Consider the following 21880-nt stretch of genomic DNA (forward strand, 5'->3'; position numbering starts at 1 on the left):
CCTTGGACACTACACAGAGACAATCATTTATACATGTGTAAATCCCTGTATAGGAAATGTTACATAAGACAAAGGACTACTAGGTGTAGAAGCCACATGACAACCATACTAGTAGGAAGTATAGTTTAAGAGCTCACTGTTCTATGTTAGGATTTTAACTTATAAACTGCAAGTAACAAAAGGATCTCTGACACAAGCAGTAACCTACTAACCTAGTTCGCATTATTTGCACTTTGTGACCTGCATGGTACATGTTCTTTGCAGCAGGCACATTAACCCTCTGTGCTACCTTTCCAGGAGTCAACCCTTCCACTAGTCAAAACTCTGATCTCTCTCTAGGAAGGATATTAATCACCGAAGTTATCATGAAATCTTTATTGTTGGTGAAAGTTGCTCGAGGCCAGGAAGGAGGCAGCAAGTTTTTAAAAAAACATAATATACTTGCAAACACTACGCACCCACCCGAAATAGGTACCCAGTGCGGTCACACTGTTTGCACCGCCCTAACCTGCTCAAGGTTCATGTGACCTCAGTGACAGAGTCACAGTGACTGGATCACTGTTGCTCTAGGGTGTGCTGCTTCGTAGGCTTGCCGGCAAGGCTGGAGGTCAACTTCAGTATGGATTGTGGTGGACAGGTCTTCAAGGTTAACCCACACTTGCCACTTCAAAGGTCCACCTGCTGGTGCTAAGACACCTGGGCTTCTAAGGACTAGTGGCGCTTTCTAAGGTCTAGCATGGGAATGTGCTCCCTCAGGAGAGTGGTCTGGTCATGAAGGCTGAACCCGGGTCCCTGGTTCCAAATTCGACAGCTCTGGCCATAGTGCAACATCCTCTCCCCCACTGAACACCATACTGCCCCACTGAGAAAAAAAAATTCACACTACCTTCAGCTGCAACCCAATTGGGCCCCGCTATAAACACCAGGATGCGACTTAATTCAAATTATGCATTTGATAAGAGTAATATGCTGCTTGAAAAACAAAAAAGTAAAAGCAAACACTCATAGGGAGTGCAAGATTAAGTAAAGCATGTGAAATGTAAGCAGAAACAACATGGTTACCTTAACGATCTCTCACTCACTATTCAGAAATCAGTGAGTGGTATTACCTAAAAAGTTAAGGACATGACTACAGGGCGCTGAAGGGAACCGTTTCAATGTCCATTGCTTATATCCTTAATAAATGTAAACAGTATGGTTTAAAAAGACCACATCCATAAACACAGAGGTACACATTTTGTTTTCCAATCCACCCATCAACCAGGTATTGCAATACATCCAGGAATGGTGCTCTCCCCCACCAGGGGACAACAATGCTGTTCAAAGAAAGACGAGAAAAGAAAAGTAGCGCTTCACTGCAAAGTCTGTAAAGTGAGGCTGATGTGTTTGGATGTACATAAAACCAATCTAGCCACTTTGCAACCACTCTGTCTTGCTTTATTTAGTTATGTATTTATTTTTCATATTTAAAACCTTTTATTTCTCTCCATCCCGAGGCTGCACTTTGGAATAGAAAAATGTCAGAAAAAGGGCATTTCCCGCAAGAGTGTTTTTCTTTTTTGGATCCATTTCACAGGGAAGCAAGTAAATGAAAGAAGGAAAGAGAGGTTGTGAACTGTTTCTTCAAGCCATGGTTTTCAGTAAGTGAGAAACAAGACAGAAAGAGAGGGAATAATAGGAAGAGGGGGGGTCAGCTGCCAGCACAGAAAATCCTTTTCCTTCTATGTCCGTCCCCGATCGTCCACAAAAGCAACCACGCTCACACATGTTGCCCCCTGCCCCCCTCAGATGCATTCTTAAGCCTCATTGCATTACCGCCTTAAGAAAAGAGGAAGAAGGGGAGGCATAGCGAGCATTGGAGAGGCGGAGCGAGGCACGCACGCTTGTGCGTGTAATCGCAAGCTCTAGGCTGCCACAAGCAAAAGCGTGTGGTAGCATTTTCTGGAGCCACACACTAAATGTCTCACAGAACAGCACATGCGCTGGCTCAGCGATACCTAAAAATGGTAAAAGTAATATCCAGTGCAGTGAAAACAAACCTGAGCCATGATTGTAAGCTCCCTAAGGTTACATACACACTCTCAGCATTGTCCACCTGAGCTTCAGTGGCTCTAGATCCTACTTTCTTACTCCAGAACTTGAAAGCAACTTTGGCGGCTGAAGAATGACCGCCCTAAATGTCTTACCAACACAGTGATGTCCTGTCTCTCCAGCTATCTATTAAATCCCATGACTTTCTGTGTACTGGTCATACTGGCTTCCAATGGCACCTAGAGCTGAGATTTACACTTGGGCATTGTGCTCATGAGACATAAATGAACAACAGCAGTGGCGGCAAAATTATTGCAGAGTCAAACAGGCACTAAACAGCCTATGTGGTGATCTTTAGCATCAAGCAGAGGAGACCAACTGCTTCCGGTTTAAAAGCAGGGGATGTCATGCACAGGTATACACATGCCCAAAACATCTACAGCAGGGGACAGAATGGTTGCCAATACAAGTGCCACTCACTACTTTCCAAGGAATCCAAAATGACAATCTCCGTTTCCAAGGCAGTCCCATGCTCATGGGGCTACATTTTCCAATTTGGAAAATTCAGAGACACTGATGTACAAAGAGTGCACCAAGTAAATAAAAACATGCCAGGGGCTACATTATGGTGAACAAGCAACCTGGCTGTGGTCAGAATGTTAGTGCTTGCTAGCACTTTATTCCACCATAAAGCCACTTTAAAGGGGGCAGAAAAGAAGGAAAGGCAGTAAGACAACTTATGAAATAAGCGATCTTCCACAAAGCGCTTTTACAATAATTTGGGGGTATGCAAAATGTTGGCACGGAGTGAGCCCGAGAGTGACACCTAGACAGCATGAAGTTCCAGCACAAAGGAAATGAACACTTTCTTCTCTAGGGCATCAGGAGGGTGCAGGTGCATGGTAGGGATAGTTTAAGAGAAAGAGAGAAAAAAAAAAGAAAACTAATGTTCCTATATAGTTTTTAGATGATTGGAAACCATTATAAACACCAAGTTAAGACACAAGAGGCTGGCCGGGGGGGGGGGGGGTGTCAAACATGACCACCAGCAGATAAAGTCTCCTAAAGGGAAAGTAATGCTACACTCCACATGCACCTGGATTTGGGCAGCACGTCATGCACACTTCAGCCAGGATGTGTACAAGTAAAAACAGGCTCCTTCTGCTATCTGCCTTATTAAACCTTTAAAAAGGAATTCAGAGCCACAGCCGCCAGGTTTCAGGGCTTACATTAGGTCTACAACTGCCTGGTAAGACTCTGTATCTGGATAAGAGAGTAGTGATTGGTGAAGGAGTGGTCCCAGAGACTCAAGACCCCTCTACTGTGCTCCATGTATGGCGCAACACCGCAACCGAAGCAACCCGAAAAAGCTCTACGTTGTGCCCTCTGTCAATCAGTAATGCCCCACAACACTACTGTGAATGTTCCCTTGCTATCGAAGATATAATCCTACGTTGCACTAACAGTGTCAGACAAAAACTGGGGATGCACTGTTAGAAGAGCAGTTTATTTTGATAAATCAGTGAAGTTTTACATTGGGTCTTAAACTGCCATGGTGCAGCTCAGTATTGAAAATAAAACTATCCGGAAACACAGGCTCTCCCAGGAGAATCGTACCACATACTGGTCACCAACAGTGACGGTTCCCACACATTCGTTTAACAAGGTGGTGAGCTGAAAAATATTCACATCAGAAAACAAGCCACTGACCGCAATCAGATTCGTAACAAGCATTGGCATAGCCAATAGGTCTCGCCTTTGGGACCTTATAAGTATTTAGTTATGCAGCAGGTCCCAAAGGCGAGACCTATTGGCTATGCCAATGCTTGTTTTCTTTTCCAGGTGGCGTCCCTCAGTCTGCGTGAGCCTGAAAATAAAGGGAAGAGGAGTTCAAGGGGGGCCACCAAAGCATCCTGAAGTGACCATTGTATTGATCACAGTGGGGGCAGGCAGGTAGCCTCGGCAGTAATGAGCTGTAAATCGCTGCAGCAGCAGGGCCATCAGAGGTAGCTGTTTTTGACTGCTTACCGAAGACTGATGGCCCTTTCAGTGCTGCTTTGCAGGCCCCTGCACCTAGTTACAGAGGGGAAGGGGGAGGAGGCAGTGGGCACTGCCGAGGCCTTGCTCAGGGGACACGGCTGAATGCTAAAGCTATAATTTTCAATTAGGAACATTCCTGCTGTCCTGGGACGCTTTTAAAAAATAAAGAAGTAGGGGAACAGACTGTAATAGTTTTTTCAAAGTTGGGGCACGCCGTGCCCTTCCGATCCCGCCCACTTCTATCACTGCCCGGAGCAGTACTCAATTAGGATTGCTGCCTAGTAACCAATGGCCTGGGAAAAAAGTCTGATAAGGAATGTTTTTTGAGTGTGGTCCTTGCCACTGAAGTTTGTGACTAACTGATGTTTCAACCACGATTCTAAAACTTTGTGTGTTGGAAGCTAACCATTCTCCTTTACAGATTTGCTTAATCCTGGCGGCTTTACCCTATTTATTAATGGTTCTTCTCTGATCTTATAGCTAGTCATTCTTGGCCATGTCACATTAGGGGATATATTTCCAGTTATGAGTGTAAAATGTACCTGATGAAAGTGCTAAGGATTAAAGAACTCCATTGTTTAGGACATTGAAGTCACATCATTTGCACTATTGATTGTATCTTTAATAGCAAGATCCTAAAACAACCATAACAGTCCAATCGTTAGAGTCTGACTATTCTGGTCTACATCTTTTGCAGTGTATGAGGAGGAAGAGTTGTTTTCCTCTCAGATTCAGTGGGTTTAGTACTGCTCACTCCAGACCAAGGGCCATATGTATCAACACATTTCCCCATAGACACAGAATGGGCAAAACCCTTTGATACAACTGGCCCTAAAGCACTTGTTTCTATACTTCAGAGTTCTGCACAGCATAAGTCTACCTCAAAATGTAAATAGTGATCACGCTTGCTGCTGGGGATGAATTGTGTTGACTATTGACTTCTCTTATGATCCTATGAGCTCTATGGTTATCTGCCGCCTTAAAAACACTAGGAAGACCATACAGTTAGGGCTGACCTCCCCCGCCATATCTGGTATTATCACACCTATACTACAAGCAAACTGCATGTGCTGTCCACAGAGGACAGCAGCTCACCAGGGCCTGATAGTGACACGGTGGTTTAGGAGAAATGTGGTTAGATGTAGTGATAAAAAGGGATGGAAAGGAAGAAGATAGAATCATCACAGCATGAAAAAATCATAATAAACATTTAGAACAATGGGGGAATGCATCAGTTGCCATCACATATGTGGGTGCATAACCCACTTACAGATGTCCCCGATTACCTAGGATTCCTTTCAGCACGTAAGGGACATTTGCAAGGCTGTCCATGTATGGAGCCATAGGTTGTTACACACAGGTGATGCCACTGAAACTGATAATTATTTAGCATTCCTTAAACAGGCATTCAGTCTGATGCCATTTCAAGTGGTGCTGTCACTGCTTGATGATGTCCCTGATGGTGGCGGTGGCAGAGCTGAAGCCATAAGAAAGATTTCAACATACGTGAAGTGCACCACACAATCCGTATTCACAAATGTTAGTCCAATCTCGTCATATGTCGTCCAAAGTAATCTTTATTTTTCTTAGAAATGGAACAGAACAGTCAACGCATTTTGTTAACTACATGTGAACTTCATCAGGGCTTGAATTTTGACCTTCAATATATATGTTATCAGTATGATATTCCAATATGTATAATATACTTCAATTCATTGAATCCTCAAATTTAAGGGCGAGCGTGTTTCATCATCGTTGTTGTATGAAGAGGAAATGAGATACCTTAATTTTATTTTTATAGCGCGAACTAGACCCAAGACATCGGGTATCAGAGCAAGCACCAGTTTTGTTACAGAAGGACACATTATTTTTTGTTAGGCATGGTGAGATGAAGCGATTTGCCCAGAATCACAGGATGTTGAGTGTCATTGCCGAGACTCGAACCCGGTTCTTCAGCTTCGAGGTCGACCGCTCTAGCCGTAAGGCTACATCCTCTCCCCGTGCTAAGTGCTGTTTTCAAGCTCACGAGTCGGCTTCTCTCGGTGAACTTTGTAATATGATATGGGAACTCATAGGTGAGCGTATGAGCCTTCCAGGCTACATTTAGAGTTTTGCTGTACATCTGCTGGCCTGTCCTCGTCAGTAGATTAAAGCTTTGCTTTTGTTATTTTATTCTAGGTTAAAGACTAGCAGTCATCATGTATGAAACATGGGAGAGACCGAAAGCCATTATCAACAGTCGCCACATGCTGGATGTGCAGCACAGGATTGATTCTGAGTATCAGGTACTGAACCAGGTAGAGTTCATTCCCTTGTGTTTCACCAATCAGAGGCCACCTTTATATAAGGACTTATGTCTGCTGCCAACAGTACTTATCTTGACTGAGAGCCTCAAATAGTAGGAAACAAGCACAAGGTAATGGCGATGACTATGCATTGCCAGTAAACCATTCAGAGCTACATGGTGGTGTGAGCTGAGAGACAACCATTTACATGAACAACTGTGTATATGAATGCCATAAAGGTTTACATTTCAAAATATTCATAAAAGTATCAAAAAAACGCCCCCATCTGTATCTATTATTTATTATCATGGTTTATCTTCTTCAGGAGCCTAGTAGACTGGGAGATGGGGGGATTGCCGAAACTCCCAAAAGCCTATAGATTGCATCTCTAGGCCACCGCCCAAGTGTGACTCATTGGTCATGGCTGCATGACAACCACCTAGCCATTGTAGAAGTTCACCTAGAACTCCTGAGGACGAGGCAAATGTTTTGCTTTTTTATCCACTGTGATTTTGACCATCCAAGACTAATGCCCGTATATCTGCCATAGACCACGTGTGCTTGTTACAATGTGCCATTCTATTCTGATGTGGCAACACTACTGGGACCAGAAGTGTGTTATGTTATGTATGGTATGTTAGAACATTTCTAAAGCGCAATGTATACCCTAGGGTGTCTTGGCTCTAGCTTAGCAGAGAGCACAGCAGGAACTGTAAGAGATTAGTTGACGAAAAGCCAGGTTTCAAGGAATTTTCTGAAAACCTGTACAGTTGGAGCAGACCAATGTGTATAGGTAAGAGATTCCACTGTTTAGTTGCTCCGGAGATGAAGCTGCTTCCTCCCCATTTAGTTGTCTTGAACCTGAAAGTGGTGACTTTATAAGTTCCGTTTGATCTGAGGTTCCTGCTGGGTTCATACCAGGAGATAGCTTGTTTCAGAAATTCCGGTACTGTATCATGCAAGGCCTTAAAGGTTAGGCACAAGGCTTTACATTTAAAAAAAAAAATCTTTTTATTAATAGAAAACAAAGAAAACCAACAGCAGGTGCCGTACATTACGAGACAAAAAGAAAGATAAACAAACATATGGTGCAGAATAGACGGATGATCACTAAGGCGAGAACTGAGCCATGGACTATAGCAAGCATGCAGCCGCATAATATGTAATAAATATTCGGAGCCCCGTCCAACCAACTCAGCCCACGAACCCCACCAACCAAAGGAAACTGGATTGTCAGTAAGAAAAGCAATGTCGAATGGCAGGAGAAATGGAGCGCAACAAATCAATGGACCGAGACAACGACCTTAACCAGCACGCAGCAACAAGAAACGCAACACATTGCTAAGGTCAGCTCAAACAGTACCGCCCTCAGAACCCGTCCACCCACAAAACAGGATTGTTCGTCAATAAGGCACCCAATATCAGGATTTGAGTAGGAACTTAAGAATATAAACAAAAACACACACAATACAAAAACCCTTACCCCCCACCCTGCACCCCTGCATGCGGCTTCCGCCTAACCCCAACTAGCAGTGTGCCTGTCGCCCCATCTAACTAAATAACTAAAGTAGAAAATGGAGGAGGGTCGCCATCGTGTAGGCCCCCGGTCCCCCTTGCCCCCCGCCAGAACCAAGCATCCCCTATAACGGACCCACCAAACTATAAGGAATCTCGTACATAACAACACAGGGGAAGCTTTAAACACCGCCCACCCTCCCGTAAGCACAATGGTAGCAAATACCACATCCATTGGGGCCACGATGTAAAACCCAGTCAATCAATCTCAGCCTTGGCCCTTCCGATCGGTCGTGCGAACCCCTTCCGGTCGAACTGCCGCCTCCGCAGGAGAGTCGAAATGCGTAAAAGGTTCAGCAATGTACATCCGAAGACGAACCAAAGATGTTAAGTCACTGAGAACCCCACCATCTCTAAGGGCCCCCTCACCGACATTAACCCCCCAACGTGGTTTCCATTGCAGTCGTAATAAGACTGCCGAGGAGGGGAAAGACGCGGTTTCGAGCCTAGAACAGTTCCCAACAGGAGTCTCCGGAAAGGTAGCACCGACCGGTCCCACAGTAAGAGACGATGTTGGGCACAATGGTCCATTCGAAGCACCAAGCTCGCGATTATCAGCCATCACACTGTCAAGAGGCTTCGGTACCTCTCTCTGCACGGGGCCCCCATCCTCCGATAAAATGGCCATTGCGGGTGTCTTAGCTCGCAGTAGTTCGTTCAATGGAGCAGAGTCCGGTCTCACACGCCCTATCTCAAACGTACCGGCAATCATTTTGTTCACAAGGGCTTCTACATACGAATGAAGTGCCCCGATGGCCGCCAGTACAGTCCCCAGCGATGGCTCACACTCTGCCCGTCCCATCTCTCCTCGCTCGATATCGACCATGTTCGCTTCCCCCAGAGAGCCCGGTCTCTCCGGGGGAACAGGCAAGAGCGGAACGGACACCGGCGGAGGGCGACTTATCATTCACCGTGGCAGCAATCTGCACTCCGCTACCGCAAGCGAAGACCCCGACCCAACGAACCCGGGAGAGGGGCAAACCGGGTCCCCGGGCCAGGTGCCTCTGCCCACAGCCCCAGTCGTTCCTCGTCACCCCTCCTTCGATGTTAAACAACTCAGAAGACCGCCGTCCAGATCGGGCAAAAACAACCTCCACTGCGATTGACCGGACCCTGCCAAACTCCCACGGCCGATGTTGTTCAACTGGAACCCGGCTGGACGAATACTCGAGGCCCCGGCTCCCAAGCTGGTGTAGGCCACAAACTTAAACTCGACGTACCTCCGTCTGCCAAGCTTGTAAAGTTTTCGGGATTGCACCGTCAGTCAGCACTTCGGTTCATCCACACGGAGGCAGGGCGTAAACAAAGGATTAATGACAGGATCATCTGGCAGGAGACGGAGGTCAGCGGAGCCGGGAGCCTAAGCAGCCATCTTGTTCGCTAGCGTGGCTCCTCCTGAAGGCTTTAAATTTAATACGGTTCTTAACCGTCAGCCAGTGCAGATCTTTGTTGGCTTCAGAGACTGAATGATGTTTCGGGATGCCAAGGAGTAATCTGGCGGCAGAATTTTGTAAGACTTTTAATTTCTTAACATATTGTTCCTGTAGATTGATGTATAGACCATTACAATAATCCATCTTGATTTCCTGGAGTTTATAGGGAGATAGTGGAGAATCTTTTTTATGATTCTGAGAGTGTTGAAATAAGAGGATATAACAGCGTTAACTTGCTTACTGAAGTTTAACTTGTTATCATGTACCACCCCAATACACTTCAGTTCATCTGAATGTAATGCCACCTAAGTGGTATTCGGCACCTGCTACGTAAGAAACGCCTGGTGAAGGGGGGAGGGTAGGGGGGGAGGAGTTGCTGACCTCTTGCAGGAAAATGGTAAGACAATGCAGTAATCTACAGCTCGTATCCCAGCTAAGACTAATAATAACGGGCGGACTGCTGTGCAGTGGTTGGTATTAATAAGGATGAACTACTTCACAACTTGTGGCCCCACGATCAGAGATCTGTCGGAAGTAGGGACCCTGGGATGCAAGCGAACCTCCATGACACCTGTTTACCGATGTAATTGCATTGCTGATTGTAAGATGCCAAGAGTAATTGTTTCATAAAGTCTGTTAAAAAAACAAATCAAGTACCACCCCAAGACTCCTGACTTTTGAGGTAGGCATTGGGAGTGGGCCCACTTCCGATTTGCCAACTTGATAGAGTCCAGAATTGAGGATTGTTTCCAAAGAGGATGATCTCTGTTTTATCTGAGTTCAATGTCAGGCAATGCTTGCCCATCCATCAATTTTGTCGCTGAGAGCTAGTGTAGTTAATATCATTTTAGGCAGATAACACAAGTTCTGTGTCATCTGCGTATGAGGTGAGTGAGAAGCCAAAGGATCGAATCAGAGAAGTGAGGTCTGTAACATATAAGTTAAAAAGAGTGGAGCTGAGTGAGGACCCCTGTGGGACCCCAAAAGGAAGAGAGAAGCAGTTAGAGCTGAAACTGTCTAGCATCACAGTGTTTTCTCTGTCCATTAGAAAGTATTTAAGTAGTTCCAGGGCTGTACTTTTTATGCCTAATGTCTCCAATACAAAATCTTTAAACCTTTCAGGAGACTTCCTGACACAATTTTCAGATTTAATCCTTGAGGCCATACTTCTAAGTGTGCCATTTCCACAATGATTTTCACATGACCGCACCTCTCCTCCATTTTTACATTTAGCCACCCTCCTGATATTACATACCTTTCTGTCTTGATTACTCTCATAGCGTGCCCAAATTTAGTCTCACTCTTAGACAACACACCTGGCCCGCGTGCCCAGACCCAGTTAGCAACCACAAAGTAAGGTACCTTATTTTTCCATTTGGAACAATACACCAGTTTGGCCTTATCTTGGTTATTTCCTACCTTTTCCTTCTCTTTGGCTACTCCCTCACCCTTATCTAAATGCCTCCTTTTGAACCACCAAGGACACAGTTTAGTTACAGGATCTCTATCTTGATGTAATTTTGAAAGGACTAACTTCAGTTGTGGTATGTGGCATGGTGTGATACAACCACAATTTCTCTCTGAGTTTATCGTTCCACTCACCACCAAAATCACGTGCCCACAAGATGCTCTGCTTTAAGACACAGTTGAAATGCTCCACTTGACCATTCCCACTAGGTTCATAAATAGCAGTAGTCACATGGTGTACATTACAAAAGCCATGAAATTCACCCATTTCCTGTGACTTAAGTTGCATCCCATTATCAGTTATAAGGACTTCCAGCACACCTTCTCTAGCGAAACGTTCTTTGGAAAATTCAATGAAAGTCCCAGTGGTAACGTGGGATACAAACTTATCTTCTGGCCATTTGGAAGGGTAATTCATCATAACCATGGCAAATTTACACTCATGGGGTAGAAAATAAAAAGGACCTGAAATATCGAATCCCACTTTCTAACAAGGAAACTTGGGCCACTCGACGGGACATAAAGCAGCCGGCGCCACTTTGAGCATTCTGTCACTGTCAATGCACACATCACACTCTCATACAACCCTATCCACAGTCCAATCCTGGCCACCAAAAAGTAGCTCTGATAAGTCTCTTCTCTTCATGGACGACATGCCTAAATGGCTTTCATGGGCCAATTTGAAAATGCGATCTCGTAAACCCACGGGTGGAATACATTTCCCACTTTTAAATAACATATCTCCTTCAATTTCTAGCTCTTCCAAAATCCTCCAGAAAGGATGTAGTTCAGCAGGAACTTCCCATCTTCTAGGCCAACCTTTTTCACAAATTCCCTTACTTTCAAAAGTAACAACTCCTCCTTCACTGCAGCTTTCCATATCTCCTCATCTACCCCTTCAAACTCCTTGGGCATAACATCAAAAATGCTGGCAACTATTTTTGTCTCATCGTCTCTCTTACTTTCCTGCCCACAGTCTCTAAGAAGCCTAGAAAGACAATCAGCAATTGCATTTCTTTTTCCTGGTACATATTAAATGTTGTAATTGTACTCTTGAAGTCTAGACATAAGCCTGGCAATACATGCAGTGGCACAACTCCCTCACCCCCACTGGGAGTTAGTACTCCAACTAATGGCTTATGGTCTGACTTAAGGGTGAAATGAACACCCCAAACATAAATCCTGAAGTGTTCTACAGCCCACACACGCACTAAAAGCTCCCTTTCAATTACTGCATATCTTTGTTCTGTTTCACTAAGGGTTCTTGATGCAAACGCTACGTTATACTCTTCGCTCCCACACTTCTGTGACAACACACTTCCCACTCCATAAAGACTAGCATCTACGGTAATGATACACTCTTTGTTAACACAAAATGGCTTAAGCGTGGGAGCTTTCACAATTTCAGATTTCACCAGCTCAAAAGGTTGTTGGTGTCTATCAGTCCACTTGAAATCCATGTTCTTCTGAATTGAGTTGTCTAAGGGGTTCCATTTTAGTTGTAAAATCCTTAATAAACTTACTGTAGTACTCACATAGTCCAGAAAATGAGAGTAGTTGTTCCTTATTATTTGGCACAGGGGCATTAGAAATGGCATCCATCAAGGATTGCTTAATTTATTTATTTATTTTAAAGGTTTTATATAGCGCTGGCTGGAACAAAGGAATATCAGAGCGCTTTACAATATTAAATTAAAGATTTAGATTGAAATAACGCATAGGTACAAATGAGACAAAACGATACATAATTTGCACATGTGGCGCATAAATAAAATGGACCAAAACATGTAAGATCCTTCCTTGGACAAGGTGTGACCCCAATACTCCAAAGATTACTTAAAGAATTTGCATGTATCTTCCTTCAAATTCAAGCTCTGGATACCCAACTCTTCACACACCTTCTTCAAATGTTCCAGATGCTCTTGCTTATTTTTTGAGAAAATCAGAATTTCATCTTGGAAACACTTGACAAAATCTTCCATGCCCTTAAATATGTGAAACATTGCCTGCTGAAAAACGGATGCAGCCGAAGCTAGGCAAAGCGGCATCCTCTTGAATAAAACAATGCTGAATTCAATCTGATGGTATGCCGAACGTAAATCTAGTGTAGAAAACACATTTGCCCCTTCTAGCATGCTAACCCGCTCATTGATGTTGGGTAGAGGATGGCGGTCAACCACTATATTGGCGTTCAATGCTCTGAGGTCAATGCACAACCCCAAGGAATTATCGGCTTTGCACGCCAAAACTATGGGAGAAACCCACTCTGAAGACTCTATCTCCTCAATAATTCCCTCATCAACATCTTCTTGAGTACATTATTGAGCTGTTCTCGTACATTAATTAAGCGTTTGTTTAACTGGACTTGCTCCGATCGTGAGTTTGATGTGGTGGAAGTATCCTTGCAAATTTCCTAACTTCTCCAAAAATATTAAAGGAAACTGTGGCTTGAATCCTTCAAATTCTTCTGAAACACCAACAGCTAAAACAGGCTCTCTGCTGTGTGGATTTAGAATTATACCCAGTTTACACTGGTCCTTCCACCCTAGAACATTCACTCCTCTCTTTGCTATGTAAAGTTAATGTGAGCTTCCTTACTCTTAAACTCCACATCTTCTTCCATAAAACCTTCCATATGAATAATGGCTCCATCAAAGCTTTGAGCCAGAATGTCAGATTCTTCCAAACCCCCAAACCCTTGATGCTACCAAACCTCTCCATAAAATACTACTAAACCTCTCCATAAAATGCTCCACAGTGATTATCGTCCATGGCGAACCTGAGTCAGCCATAAGTTCTAGTTCTCTATTCAGTACGTGAACCTTGCACTTGGGTGGTTTAACCTCTTCCTTTTCCCACGTCTGGTTATTAAGGAATAACACTATGTATTTCTCCATGTCAGTATCTGATCCACACAAACACTTCACACAAGCAGATTATTTGGTAGTTTCCATTTTACTACCGGAAGTAGTAATTCCCTTCTTCTCCCCATTGCATATTTGTGAAAATTGCTACATTCTTTTCCAAGAGTGGGACAATGGGGTGACAAAGCAATGTGGTTAGGACCGCTACACCTATAACCTATAATGTCGTACTACTTTCCTACAGGTACTCTACGGCCCTGGTTATTACTAATGGTACACACTTCATCAGTAGATTTTGCCTTCTTAGAAGTAAAATCTTCTACAGTCCTCATCCAAATTTCAGATTGCTCTATAGCCTTTGCTGTGGAAATAGTGTTCTGCAAATTTGGATCACCCATCACCCACAGACATTCTTGCACCTTTTTATTCTTAACATTAACTATAAATTGATCTCTTATCATTTCTTCTCTTAACGCACCAAAATCACAATGTACAGCCAAACCATGTAAACTGTGAAAAAATTATCAACATTCTCTCCATCTCTTTGAACTCTTGTTTAGAATTTGAATCTATTTATTGCTAGACTATATGAAGGTTTACACCTCAGTTCCATCCTTAGAAGTGCTTCCTCAAAAGCAGTTTGCCCCCCCCCTCCCCCCACCCTTTGAGATGCTACAGGGGGCAATGTTCTGAAAACTTATTGACCCTCAGATCCTAAACAATGGAGATTCATCTTTTTTTTCCTGAAGAGTCTGGTTAGACACTTTGTGAAACCCTCCACTGATCTCAGTGAGCTCAAAACTCTGGCCAATCTCTCGGCGCCCATCCCCAGCAAAGGTACTCGAAAAGATCATTAACAAGCAACTCACGACTCACCTGGAGCAGAATGAGCTACTCAATGCCTCCCAATCTGGCTTCCACAGCAATCACAGCACTGAAACCACCCTGACAGTAGCTACCGACAACATCCGAACCCTCCTCTTCCAAGGAGCAACAGCAGGAGGAGCAACAGCAGGACTGATCTTCCTCGGCCTCTAACCAGCCTTCGACACTGTATCCCACCACATGCTGATCGAAAGACTCCACCACATCGGCATTCAAGGGGACACGCTTGGATGGATCACCCACTTTCTCACCGGAAGAACCCAGAGGATCAACCTCCCACCTTTCACTTCCGAACCCAAGAAGATCACCTTCAGTGTGCCCCAGTGCTCAACCCTCAGCCCCACACTCTTCAACACATATATGACCTCACTGTCCAATATCGTTAGATCCCACAGTCTCAACATAATTTTCTACACAGACAACATCCCACTCATCCTCTCACTCACAGACGACCCCACCCCCACCAGAACCAACTTCCACAGATGTATGATAAGCATCGCCAGTACTGATCTCCGGCAACAGCAGCAACACATAGAACTACTCCTGGTGGTCATCAGACCTAGGACCCGTACCCACTCCCTTCGAACACGCCAGAAACCTTGAAATCATCATTGACAACAAGATCACCATGAAATCATAGATCAACTCCGTCTTTTCCGTCTGCTTCCTCACCCTGCACATGTAACATAAGATCTTCATATGGCTACCCCTACACATGAGACGGAACATGACACAGGCCCTCATCATCAGCCGACTGGACCACGGCAATGCCCTCTACGTAGGAATAGTCACACACCTCCTGACAGAGACTTCAGACCATACAGAAAGCTGCAGCCAAACTCATCCTCGACCTTTCCAGAGGACCCACATCACACCCCACGTCAAGCAACTTTTCTTGGCGCCTCATACAGAAGAGATGCCAATTCAAGCTGCTGATCCACACACACAAGACTCTACACAACCAAGGACCTGCCTACACAACCCAGCTCCTGAACTTCCACCACCCTTCAAGAAGACTGCGCTCTGCCTCCCTTTCACTTGCCCATACGCCCCGCATCTACTGAAGCAGAAGTGGAGGACGCTCCTTCTCCCACATTGCAGCAAAGACCTGGAACAGCGTCCCGATGCAACTCTGGACCATCACCTCACTTTCAGAATACCGAATGGCCCTTAAGACCTGCCTGTTCAAATAAGCCTTTGGGACCTGCAAGCGCCTAAATACCCTATGAGTTATTAGCTGCACCTGATTGTTTGATTGATGGACAGTGATGCAGAATAGAAATCTGTTCTAGATTAACTTGTCCAAGGAGAGCAATCTGCAGATTAAGTTATTTTAAGCAAATTGTAACCTTTATCTTGTAGAGTTTTGAGTTTAACAGACCAAATGTGATCTCTATCTTGGTGCATTTTTACCCCTAGATATATGGTTGATATCAATGTGTTTGGTTTGCTTAAGGCCATCTCTGTTGAATGTGAATGATAGCTTTCGATTCATGCACGTGTTCCGATAGAGCGGTCTGACAGCTCAAATAAATGTGTGAGAAAATTAGATATCTCCGATTCTTTTATAAATAAAATACCATCATACCCAATTGAAAGCCTTTTCTGCATCAAGAAAGGGAAGGTATCTTGTTAAGTCAAAGCAACATCTAGCAATGTAATCATGAGGTTAATATGATCTGTAGTGCAGCGCCATCAGGCGAATCCACACTCAGATAAGACGTGGGAGGGTGAAATACAGTTAAGCCTATTAGCCGATATTTTTTAAATAAGCTCTCCGCTCCACATTCTATAAAGAAACCGGTAGATATGACGACAAACGTTTGGGGTCTTTATTCTTTTTATGAAAAATGCTACATTAGCCCTTAACCAGTTATAGGGAATGTTTCCTGTAACCATGACAATCCTCTGGGAGTTCATATTTTCTGTGGCTTTATCAGTGGATCTTGCTCAATGACATTGCTAAGTTCAACTAAAGCAATTCCTTCACAAAGTGTCTTCCTGAAAATACTATGCCTTAATCATTTCATAAAATTAATTTGACAATAGATCTTCATGATAAAGAATCATATATAATTAAAAGATTCCAACTCAGTTACTTATATAAGAGCCTCCTCTACCCTTGTTTCATTTTTAATACACCAAATATCACAAGTTTGGCTATCTTTAGTCATTAGAACTAGGATTTGTTTTGAATATATTAGCTGTTTTCTTACATAGGGTTGGCACATGTCTCACGTGTTTCCTGTAGATTATTATTATTTCCACATATACAGCTCAACTGTTTCCTGAGGGTGTGTTACTGCTTAAGCAAGGAAATAAAAAAAATGATCTCTTTGGGGAAACTCAGGACTAGAAAGAATGCAGGGCAGAATTTATTAAAGTGTCTGAAGACAGGTTTTAAATGATTTCCCAAACATCAGGAGATCATCACTTTGGCATAATTGGATAGGCAGGGAATTCCACAACTGTGTGGCCTGCACAGAGAAAGAGTGACCACCAACTAGTCGTCTCTTCACTTGGGGCACAATGCGTAGATTGGCCTTAGCAGGCAGGAAGGTCAGTAACAACAAAACCTCAATTGTAGAAAATGAGGACCAGACAAATGTAGAGCTCTGTGTACTATACACAAACCCTTGAACTTGATCCTCTTTTAGACAGGCAGCTAATGCAACTTCTCCCTCATTGGATCTGTCATAGATTCATATACTTGAATAATTCCCCGTCGTCAAAGTGGGAGTCCCACGGTACATAATAAAGAAGTACAACAAAGCACACATAGCTTATAATAGCTAAAATACATTCATTTGCTTACTTATCCACATCATTTATAAGGAACCAAACGTCAGCCAATCAGTCGACCGCACCCTCTAGTACACTCCCCTCAGTGGCATCTTCCATCATATTTTCCACCGCACATCGTGTGAAGGGAGTCTCCCTGACCTCGGCTCAGCTTTTCAGCAGCATTACTCATCTCAACCATTTTGTCTTCTAGAAGGGCACCTTTAACCTACATCTACCAGCACCTAACTAAAGGACTTTTCAGACTCTGTGGAACTTTGTGGGGAAAAAGAGACTTAATTGAGAAGACCCACACAAGGAATGTATTTACTGCTTACACCACACCCACAAGGTAAAGGATTGTAAAATTTGCTGCACTTTTTCCTCTAAGACGCTTAAAGATAGAGAGGGGAGGCTTCTTATATGGCTGTAGAAATTAAAAACTAAACAGGCTATTGTTTCTGAGGAGGAGGATGGTGAGGATTCATCTCACTCAAGTTAGGTCACAAAAAAAAGGAAAAGGTCAGGTGACCAGTCATCAGAGGCACATAGAAAGACCTTAAAAAAGACTCATCATGAGTCTCCAAGAGAGAGGACATCAGAGGAGCACTCTCACATGGAGAAAAAAGAGAAAATCTCCACAGAAACTGCAAAATCAGAGCCAACTACTCCTTCCACCAACTTGGCTTTAAAGTAAAAAAAATCCTCCTCAGAACTGGTGAGGATAACTTCTAGTTTGGCCCTTAAAATGTCAATGATGATAACGTCACTGGTGAACATACCGATGACGACGTCAACAATAAGGACAGAGACGGGAACGTTGACAACCACTTAGACAATGATTTCTTCGTCAACGACAACCACAATGACGGCACCGTCAGCAAAGACATTATCAACAGGGGTATTGTAGACACATTCTGGAGCCATTGTCGAAATTCTCGGATGCTTTCCTCAGACCAATGGTACAATCTACAAACACATATTTGAAAGACACAAAAGCGGTCTTACAACTACTGGAAGAGAAGGAATTTGATCCATCCACACAGCTCCTACTAAGCCTCGATGTGGAGAGCTTATATACGAGCCTGCCTCATGAGGAGACACTACAGATCATAGAGGAAGTGCTCTTCAGTAATACATGGAAGTACCAGACACCAAGAAACCTGGTCCTAGTGTGGTAAATAAATAATTAATTACCGGTACTATTTTTGAATACATTGAATAAAACAGGATTCGAGGTATCTGAGTCTAACAGGCTTTAATCAGGCATAAGGGAAGGGACAGGAACGGGATAGCCTGCACGGAAATGGAATGGATGGCAGCTGCAATGCCTCATCGACAGTGCAGCATATATATAGTATAATACATTACATTACATTGCATACAATAGGCGTAGCAGTAGGCGTAACTCGTAGCAGTCGCGAAAGATAAGCATAAATGGGTGTAACAAGAAGGCGTGTACAGGGCGTATACATAGACATGTGATGTAGACGTCACAGAAGTGTCATAACTGGAGTGGAAACATGGAGGGGGCTACCTGAGCAGCTGGGACCTTTAACCTAGTGGTGCGCGCAAACGGGCAATGACGTGTTACCAGGGAGAACTGGGGGCTATGACTTCTACACTAGAAGAGGAGACTAAAGTCTGCGGTGTCAGGACGACATGTACCTATAGCATATCTGGTATCTGGTGTTTGGAGTACATGTTGATAGAATCTAAAAGCTATCAGGGCAGAGGCTACTTGACACTAAGACTGGTGCATGCATTTATTCTTTGTGTAATGCGTGTGCTATGAATATTAATACAGTATTTCTCCTGCATGGAGACAGAAAGACTAGACCATAGCTGAAACTGTTTATACGGTTCAGTAGCTTAGGAATGCAAAGGAGGAAAGCTGGACTGATAACTAGAAGCATAACATACTCTTGGCAGACAGGCAGGCAGAGCCAGGCCGGGCCGGGCACCGCGCTGCGCGGAAGTAAGTGAAGGGTCAGGGATGCAGGTGGGGGCTGTATCGCTCCTCGGAGCGGGTTCAGAAGACTGGAGCTTGAATCTGGCGTCCGGGCCCTTTTGAGGCCTAGAAACGGGGACAATTCAATGAATTAACGTGTACACTGTAAATCGTGGTAACATAGGCCTAATACTCGTTGCTTTCACGAGAACTGGATACTGGCATACTAGAGTTGGACACAACTATAATTGCGTCTTTAATCGATCATAGGGGGATACATATGCATATCGATCATGTACATATAACATAGGATGGGGAACACGTAGGGACATATAACATGGCAAAATTTACTTTTCCACATTCCCTCCTTGTGCCCTACGTTTCCATCAGGAAACATCAATATTCATAATACCATCTATCTGTTCATATAGCATCATTTGCTCGTCTCGAATTGTCTTGGAACGGGACTTAGGACTAGGAATACAGGATGTAGCACACAAGCCGCAAATCGCAGGGCCACATTGTAAACAGAGGCAGCAACTGAATATGATCATTACTGCTATACCTATAAATGACAATACCTTCCATCCCCAGGCAGATATTATACTCCAGAGCCAACCGGACCATGTCCAGGTGCCTGGATCTTGGTGTAACTGATGGGCAATTTTATGAAGTCTGGTTATAGCTGAATATACAGACGGTGCGTTATTAGGAATGAAAATGCAGCAACTAGATCCGATGACTCTACAAGCTCCTCCCCTATCGGCCAGTATGACGTCAAGGACGAGACGATTTTGGAGCACGACAAATCTCATAGCAGATTGCTCTTCAGTTAAATTACCTAGAGCGGAAGTAGTCTCATTCACTACTGCTTCAAGGGTTCTGGTTAACCTACGTATTAACTTACTATTCTGGACCGGACCTATGAAGAAAAAGAAACCTTTATTGAAGTCTTGATATTGTTCTAGAGTAGTTTCAGTTTGATCGACAATTGGGGACTCAATCTCCCTTCTATGTCTAACGTGTACTAGATGTGTGTTTCTGTGATAATCGGATGGGGCTAGAAAAACTGGTGGCAGTAGGAAGGCAATGTAACATGTTCCATCCCAATCGAGGGGCAGACGAACATATGCGGTCTGACCACAAACAAAATAAGAATGACGTGAGGCTTTGAAAATAGATTTCCCACTGTCACTATACTCGACAATAGTAGTACAATCACTATGTCCTACATGTGCGGAACCATTCTTTCTGACACATAATTCGCCTTTAACTGGTAGTACTGAAATAGCAGGCAAATCTGGAGTAGTATCGGACTGAACATTCAGAACCATGAAATTCGAGGAATAATTACCTAGATCATATACTTCATTTTCTAGCTCTAACCCTGTTCTATGGGAAAAACCTTCCTTGTCTGGGAAACATGTTCGATTCAGAAGGGACATATCAGTTGAGAATGACGTTAACGTGGACCATGCTCCACACGAACCATTGTGTGAAAACGGATAAGGAAAGAGTGGCAGAACTCCCTTCGGTGTCTGGAAAGGGGGAAGTCGACCACACACCCAACAATTTGTGGCATTGCTGGTCTGGTGTGAATAGTGTAACATTCTGATAAATGTGTTATTACGCATAGCAAGACGATAGGATAACTCGTGAGGAGGCAGGTCACTAAATGTGTGCTCTACTGTAACATTAGGAAACATATGTACATTTGTTTTCTGCCGTTACAAGCCGCCGGGTGATTGGACCATTGCATGAGGGAGAAAAAGCGCCAGAAAGGCACTTCCCAGGTACTCTGTCAAAAAGACTAGAGACCTGCCAGAAGCGAGCGCTCAGCAAAACAGTTTGCTGATCTCCGCGGTCGGAAAGGAAAAAACGGAGAAACCCGTCTGACGGCAGCGCTGCCTGCAGCCTTTTGAGAAAATCTGAACGGCGGTCTGTTTATTTAAAGAGACTAACTAAGTCCCATGCTGACGCTGTAATTATATGCGGGGAGCAGCTTTTCTTTGAAGACACCACACGAGCTGTCTTTAAACTTAACCAGTTACTGCCCTATGGTTTGTTGCGCTTCACATTTGAAAAAATTCCCCGTTTTTTATAGCCAAGAGGCATCTCTGTACTGGAAGAAACCCACAGAAACTGTAAATGCAGACTAAGTGAGATGGGAGCAGTGGATCCCCAAAACTGAGGTGACACATGCCGATTTCAGGGAAAGAAAAATAACGGTGCCTCACTTACTCTGTTTTTAATTGAAGAAATTCATAGATGGACCATTTAAATAGAGGTCTATTTCAGATATATTGGCTGAAATTATAAATGTCCTGAGGAAGACACCACGACGTGTCGAAACGCGTTGACTCATATACAACAGCCACAGCAACAATAGACAGGACATGTATCATTGCCCGTCTAATGTTTTTTAATTTGTGTTTTCTTAAATATAAAATATATCACTTTTTATCATCAATTCATTATAATTGTATATTTACATTGTAAAAGAAATTTATCCCTGTTTTTATTAAAATACACTATTTTTGATATCATTTTTATTGTTTGTGTTATGGT

At 43.7% G+C, this 21880-nt stretch overlaps 1 protein-coding gene across 11 annotated transcripts in view; it reads left to right on the forward strand.

Moving 5' to 3' along the window:
* MARCHF10 (membrane associated ring-CH-type finger 10) overlaps positions 1-21880 on the forward strand; it is a 465874-nt gene that overhangs the window by 129289 nt on the left and 314705 nt on the right. For 7 of the 11 annotated variants that reach the window (XM_078645087.1, XM_078645085.1, XM_078645091.1 and 4 more), the window contains exon 2: positions 6250-6368. In XM_078645087.1, coding sequence (XP_078501213.1) covers positions 6270-6368 — 99 coding nt within the window. In that variant the 5' untranslated portion in view covers positions 6250-6269. Of the gene's footprint in view, positions 1-6108; positions 6147-6249; positions 6369-21880 lie in introns of those variants that run through there. The other 4 variants (XM_078645089.1, XM_078645095.1, XM_078645090.1 and 1 more) reach the window with 3 other exon arrangements.

Source organism: Lissotriton helveticus, chromosome 5_1 (assembly GCF_964261635.1).
Source record: "Lissotriton helveticus chromosome 5_1, aLisHel1.1, whole genome shotgun sequence".
NCBI classification, from domain to species: domain Eukaryota; kingdom Metazoa; phylum Chordata; class Amphibia; order Caudata; family Salamandridae; genus Lissotriton; species Lissotriton helveticus.